Raw genomic sequence first — 7361 nt, 5'->3', positions numbered from 1 at the left:
TCTTATATTAATCAAGTTTAACAACTAGCTAGCCACTTTCGCTCGTAATGTAGATTACAGAGAATTGAGCTTTACACTACATTCTAAGCCCTGCGATAGAAGATAATATTTTATAGAATATTAACATCACGAGTGTCTAACGATATAATTTCAATTTGTAATTTTTGAAACAGGTGACCTTTATTCATTTTTAATGAAATAAAATGGTTTACATTTTTTTTTATTTCATCCATTATTAATACTGGTTAATAATTTTGTTAGTAATATATCATTGAAATGCGTGTTTAATGAGGTACAAAAATAAACTGGCCTTTTAGATAAGAGTGAGACATTCATTCCGCTAGTAGGCCACGTTACTCTTCCCACCACCCGCTACTGGTGAGATACATATATTTATAGCAATAGAATTATGTATATTATATAATTTATCCATACGAGAACATAGAGTTGCATTGTACACGCAGTTATATTTACAAGTTTTATAATAAAATTCTTAACATTTACTTATAGAGAAATAAAACTATTCTCAAGTAACAATTTTAAATTATGCATTTGATATGCTTTCGCATATGATTGCATGTCAGCACCATTTTGTTGAATTTCAAGTTTACAACTGCAATTTAAATAATACTTTTATTAAGATCGAGTTCTATTTTTTCGAAAAGGACCATAATCTGTGCATGAATTGTATCTTCGGTAGTGCTTTGAAGGGAGTTTTGGTAATGTTAAATTATTAATTATGTGTACAATCTAACAATATTACTATTAATAATAATAATTCACTAAAGAATATCTACTTGTAGAATATAATTCTCTAATAAATGACCTAATTACATTAATATTATTAAAACTACGTAATAATTAATTAAAGAGGCGGCCCCATTTCCATTACCTAACGTTGCAAGATCATTCTCGTCAGTGGAGGAGACGAACAGGTCTCGCACTGACACGTCGAAGCATTGTCCTTTTAAAATATTTCAGTCACATTGGGGCTTAATCAACAGACATTTCAATAGTATTGTCTTTAACAATAAAAAAATAAAACGCTCCTATTAACATATTATGGCATCCGCCTTGAGTTTTGCATATATTTCAGTGTAACAATACAGATGCCCCTTGAATTTTTTATAACTCTCGTCTTTCAATATTTACAGAGATTGTCCTCTAGAGAACCATTGAATTATTCACTTTAGAAAGGCCGTAGTGTCATTTACGTACGCCGCGAAAACAATGACAGTACGTAACGAAGAAATTCAAAGTTCATATTTTACCTGTCTTTATACGAGCAAAACAACACCTAAAAACTAACGAAGAGAAAGAAGGTACATTCAACATAATCCATTAGGTACAATGTATTTATTATTATCTTATTGTTCTCGGTATGTAAAGCATTCTAGTTAACAAAGTTAAACGGTAGGTTAATGACCTATATTAAAGTGATTGATGACATGAAATCTGACTAAGAATAAACTCGGGACAGAATCTACGTTCGATCTTAGATTCGGAAATAAAAGTCAGAGCAGCGGATATCTAAATCTTTTGCAAAATCTCGAAATAAGATATTACAAAAATAGAGCGCATTTGTTATCTTTTTGGTTTTTACAAATAATAATTACGGTGACCTCGAATATTTTAAATGAAGTTCAACCGTAATGAGTTTATTTATACCTAAGACAATTATTATACAGTTCGTGGCCGGTTGGTGTGGCTTAGTACAGAGGTGCCCGGATAATTTTATACATTAAAAGGTGAATTTGCTGTTTATTAGTCAACTGGTGGCGTCTTGAATGTAATTTTTAGTGTCAGATTGTTTTTTGTAGTAGAGCATGCTAAACGCAGAGGCAGTGTTGTTTCTCACATAAAGGTGTATGTTGTCCGCTGATGATGCCATACGCTATATCGATTAATAATACGATCCAGTGTTGTTTATTGCACCAAACTGGTTTTTAAAGAATGAACCCTAATCGAACTGCGTATGGTCACCATTCGCGGACGCAAGTAGCGAACGAATGAATGTATGCCAATAAATCGACAGATCGCCTAGAGATCATCTAAGGATCGACTGATGCGTAGCCACAAGTTGTAAGCGCAGCGTAACTGACGCGAGGCGTAACTCGGGGAGAGATGTAATGTATCGTAGACAAGGTAACAGCATAAAGTTAATATACCTAGAGGAATAGAGCAACAAAGAACTGAGCGAGCGAGATGTCACTAGCAGCAACACTGTGTGATAAGAAGAGATGCGTGATGCCGTCGCCGTCACGTCGAACAGAACCGTTTTTGGATATTGTGGATGTTTATGAGAAAAAGTGCTTCAGAAACGTAGTGAATGTTTCAGTGATTGATTACAAAACAGTGAAATAATCCTGACACTAACACACAAATGATATCCAGTGTCATCCAAAATCGGTTTCATTTGACAGCTCGTGGTTGTTGCCTTATTCCGAAGGAATATTAATTTATGGGTAACAGACTCCAAAAACTGTGAATCGTCGAGTCGTGATATCTGAGTGGCAAGCGCAGTGTAACCGACGGGGCGCGGCCTAGAAGATGGCAGAGGCATATCGTACCCAGGTAACCGACCAACCGGCTTCTAGACCACGATTGTTGACTGACTTAGCGCTATGCTAAATCGAAACCGCATGATAGTTAGCCTATAAGACGTGCGGCAACCAACTCTTAGAACGTGCGGTTTGTCGACTAGTCATAGCGCTAAGTCGCAAGCGTATTTTAACCGGCGCAGTGTATTTCTGGGGTTCGGCCTAGATCACGATGGCGTCGTCATAGCATATTCAAAGCGCAGGGTGTATTCGCTCGCCTAGAACAGAGGCGTCAATATATACAGGTAACCGACTCCTAGATCACGTTGATGGTGTACTGGTGAAACGTCGCCGACTCGTCGCTGCGCTTGCGACGAGTCGGCCTGCAGTCACTTCCTAGCATGGCGGAGGCGTTGGTATACACAGCACGTTGATTTTCGACTGGTGATGTCGCCGACTAAGACTTTACAGTCGCTTCCTAGAGCATGGCGGAGGCGTTGGTGACTTTCGACTGGTGATGTTGCCGACTGAGACTTGTCGTATAGTCGCTACCGAGAGCATGGACGAGGCGTCAACATACATAGCACATTGACTGTCGACTGATGATATGTCGCCGACTAAGACTTTACAGTCGCTTCCTACAGCATGGCCGAGGCGTCAACATACACAGCACGTTGATTGTCGACTGGTGACATGTTGCCGACTAAGACTTTACAGTCGCTTCCTACAGCATGGCCGAGGCGTCAATATACACAGCACTAAATTGTCGACTGGTGATATGTCGCCGACTAAGACTCGTACAGTCGCTTCCTAGAGCATGACCGAGGCGTCAACACACACAGCATTGATCGTCGACTGGTGACACGTGACTTGTCTTACAATAGCTTCCTACAGCATGGCGGAGGCGTCGATAGGCGGCGCGTGCGTGCGCAGCGCGTCGCGGATGTAGGCGGCGATGGAGGCGTCGGCGACGAGGTGGAAGAAGAACAGGTGCTCGAAGCTCTTGAGCGAGATGGAGCGCAGCGCGGGCAGCCGCAGCAACAGCGATGCGAAGCGGCCCTCCTCCGTGCCGCGCGAGCGCCGGCAGTACTCGTCGAGGCACGAGTACATCTGCACACAAATACGAATAAGGTGACACCACTATACGATGTTCATGCTTTTTACGAGCTGTTAAAACGCGATTCTTGTGGGTAGAATATAAGCCATTTGAGTTTTTAAGACGAGCATGTGTCGCAGAAATCTATACTATCTATACTAATATTATGATGCGAAAGTAACTCTGTCTGTCTTGCTTTCACGCCTAAAGTACTGAACCGATTTTGATGAAATTTGGCATAGAGATAGTTTGAGTCCCGGGAAAGGATATAGGATAGTTTTTATCTTGGTATTAGAAACAGGGACGCGCGCGATAAAGTTTTTCTGTGACAAACAAAATTCCACGCGAGCGGACAGCTTGTTATTGATAAATGATATCGAATTGATGTCTAATTAGGCCTTGTCCAGACAGCTATAATCGCACGGATGCTGGGCCCATGAGCCCATGAGAACTTTATATTTTATATTTTCTAAAGATTAAAATATAGTGTTAGAATTGCAAGATCCCGCACTTCTTTTCAAATATTGCATTGAGGTGAGCTCTGTCTGAAGCTAATAGATATCAAGTTTAGTTGTGATTAGATAACTGAAAAAATGAACTATACCTTTTCCCGAAGTACTTCGACTTCCTGACGGTTCTTCAATCCTTTTACATCTGAAATAAGAATTGATAAATTAATTATTATAATCGTCATAATTTTAATATATCAAGTTTTTAGTAATTTCAAAATACGTGGCAGGGTTGCGACCTCAGTTGTTACAATTAACCAGCGATGAGCAGACTTACGGCCTTGCCACACTGGCAGATTGCAAGCGTCCAGAAAACGCTTGCAATCCGCCAGTGTGGCAAGGCCCTTAAGCTGTGTTTCACCATCTTACTTTAACTTTGACAAACGTCACAAATTAATTAAGTTATCATTGTAATTTTATTGAATTGTATTCTGTGGTAGACCTTTAAATAAATAAATCTGTTCAACTCCATACAAAAAACACTAGTTATCGTTCAAATCCAAACGGTCAAAGTTAGGTCTGCACCACTCAGTCTTAGGCTGGGTTGCACCATCTTATTATAACTTTGACAAACGTCAAAAGTCTGTCAAACTCCATACAAAATACACCGGTTATCGTAATAGTTACTGCTAAAGTTAGGTCTTAATGTCTATCATAAGATTCATAAGGGAAGTGGATCGAGTTGTTACCGCCCCTTAAGAAAGAGTATGTTAGTAGTTACCCGGGTTGAGCAGGATGATGGCCTTGAGCGCGACGTACTCGGCCTGGTCCATGCGCAGCGCGCGCATCTTCAGCGACAGCTCCGACAGCACGCGGTCGAAGATCTGCCCCACGCCCGCCTGCAGCGCCGAGTTGCGGTGCAGCGTCATGCCTGCGAACACATTCATGCGGCACACTGAACACCAGCGCCGTGGCCTTCGTCACCGTGGGCCACGCCATATGCTGAGTGGGGTCCCGTTGCAGTGGGCATCTTGTTTGTGAATGGGTGGCACTGCTCAGTTTTACTCTTGTTTTTATTTTATCTTCTTCCATTATTTGTGTGAAGTCCATTGTAATAAATGTATTTTTATTTCTTTCATATTTTTAATCAGTACTAGTTTTCGCCCGCGTGAATTTCGGTCTGTCAAATCAAAATACCCAAACCTTGGCATTAAAAAGCCTCTTTCTTCCATAGTCCAAAGTCGTATTCTCGCTTTCTTTGGCCATATCACACGTGGAGACAAAACAAGCGCAATGCAAGTCGCAAGTAAGTCTGCATGCAATGCGTGACGGATTGTGAAGCTTATCACCATCCCAGGTGTGAAGACCACCACGACTCCAGAGTTTAGCGACGGAGAAGGACTTTTTGAGTTAACAGAGACAGAGGCGACAGAGGACTTTATTTTTATTTTATGTAGTGATTGACCATTTTTTTCTATCGGGAAATGCTTTGCACATACCCACTGGTCGATACGACGACCAGTATGTGGGACTCGCCCCGCAAGAAGGATACCTACTACCTGCCTACCCACTAAAACCCGAAGGTCTCCTCCGAAACCAATGAAACGGAGGCGCAACTTTTATCCTAACTCGGACTTTCGCCCGCGACTCGTGTAGTGATTGACCAAATGCGACTAACACACATCCAATAGTGGATCATACAGCGGTCTTTAAAATGTTTTAAAAGAAAATTTTATATTTTGTTCCAAATGAAAAAATCTTACGCGAAAGTTCAACTTACCAGGCATCAAGCACATGAGCTGTGGCGGCGAAGAGCTTCGCGTGCCATCCATGTTTTCACGCTCATCCGTCAGGAACTGAAACCAAATACATACATCGTGAAAGAAAATCTCAAAACTGCCTTATATCATACTTTCAACAACATCACTTGATTTTTTTTGCTGTAAACACATCTTAATCGTTGGAAATTATAGTCTTTTTCACGTAAGATGATCCGTATGACACTTCAAGGTTATCCATATTACGCATACTACACATGCAGAATATTTTTGAAAAAATATTTGTATTTTATTAGCAATATAATAAAAAAAAATAACTACCTTGTCTTAAAATATATAGTAAAATCTGAGTCTATTGATTATATTTTAATTAAATACGATATAAAAATATTTTTTATTTGATGTACGCAATGTGTGAAACGGAATAGATTTAGTGCTGGGGTATTTCTTGTATAATAAAATCGATTATTTCCGCGGTTCATTAATCGATTGAAGTGAATACTTAGTTATTAAAAACATCACAAAAATCAACTATATTTTTCGATTATTGACTTTAATAAACGCATTAAAAATAAATTAATAGTTTTTAATTTAAAGAAACAGAACCAGTGCTTTTTAGGAATCGTTTTTTTGAACACGAACCATGAAATTTGAATATTATCAATAAAAAATTGTTACAATAATTTGTAATTAAAAAAAACATGCTTTTTTGTTAAATAACACCTATACAAAATATTTCTCTAAAAGTAGGTTTTACTAACTCTTCGAAAAAATCGATAGATAAATCGCTATGGTTTAGTTATGTGACATCTCTAAATCTTTCAAACTCGAAACGTCATACGGATCATCTTAGGTGAAAAAGACTATAGAACTAAAGCACTATTTTCAGTTCACTTAAACTACCCATTTCGTTGGAAACAAGATATTCATGCCGATAAGCCTGTTGAATAAATCAACGCCCACGCCCTTTAAAATTTTTAGACGTCTTTCTTTGAAATAAATTTCAATAGAAACTAGAAACGCCCCTCAGTAAAGTGGAAATATTTAATATTACACAATGTTCTTTGATAAATTAAATCAAGGCTTTGTTATATAAAACTGTAATTCCTTTTTTACGTTTTTTAATAATGCCTTTGATCTTGACTGGTATAGTTCTAATCTGCCTTAACTACGATACCTATTCGCAATTTCTTAATAATAATTATTTCATTTTCTTTTTCTTTGTTGAAATTTAATCAACTTTCTTGAAGTGGTTTACATTTGCGCGAGTGTAAACAAGTCGTTAATGTTTTTAAGGCAATCAGAGGGTATATTAATTTAGGTTGGATCGGTCTCTGTAATTTTAAAATAATACAACGAAATAATAATGATAGTGTTGAAAAGATAATTTTCTATATCTAGCTAAAAAGCTATCGAGGCGATCGGGAGAAAATGTTTTCAGTTCATAAGCAATCTGTTAGAACTTTTGTATCATCAAGGCAAAATAATTAGGGCAACC

General features: G+C 38.5%; 1 protein-coding gene across 7 annotated transcripts in view; it reads right to left on the bottom strand.

The window, feature by feature from the left end:
• Nucleotides 1-128: 128 nt before the first annotated feature.
• The window catches only part of USP (RXR type hormone receptor), a 51992-nt gene continuing 44759 nt past the window's right edge, over nucleotides 129-7361 (bottom strand). For 6 of the 7 annotated variants that reach the window (XM_028321282.1, XM_028321437.1, XM_028321057.1 and 3 more), the window contains 4 exons: nucleotides 5866-5941; nucleotides 4867-5016; nucleotides 4241-4290; nucleotides 3429-3650 (listed from right to left, as the gene is read on the bottom strand). In XM_028321282.1, the coding sequence (XP_028177083.1) occupies nucleotides 3429-3650; nucleotides 4241-4290; nucleotides 4867-5016; nucleotides 5866-5941 (498 nt within the window). Of the gene's footprint in view, nucleotides 3651-4240; nucleotides 4291-4866; nucleotides 5017-5865; nucleotides 5942-7361 lie in introns of all 7 variants that reach the window. The other variant, XM_028320977.1, reaches the window with a different exon arrangement.

This window comes from Ostrinia furnacalis, unplaced genomic scaffold (assembly GCF_004193835.3).
Source record: "Ostrinia furnacalis isolate ACB-3 unplaced genomic scaffold, ASM419383v2 OfSCF0069, whole genome shotgun sequence".
In the NCBI taxonomy this organism is placed as follows: domain Eukaryota; kingdom Metazoa; phylum Arthropoda; class Insecta; order Lepidoptera; family Crambidae; genus Ostrinia; species Ostrinia furnacalis.
Note: the sequence above shows the minus strand (reverse complement) of the source record. Positions and strands in the feature narration are given on the sequence as shown.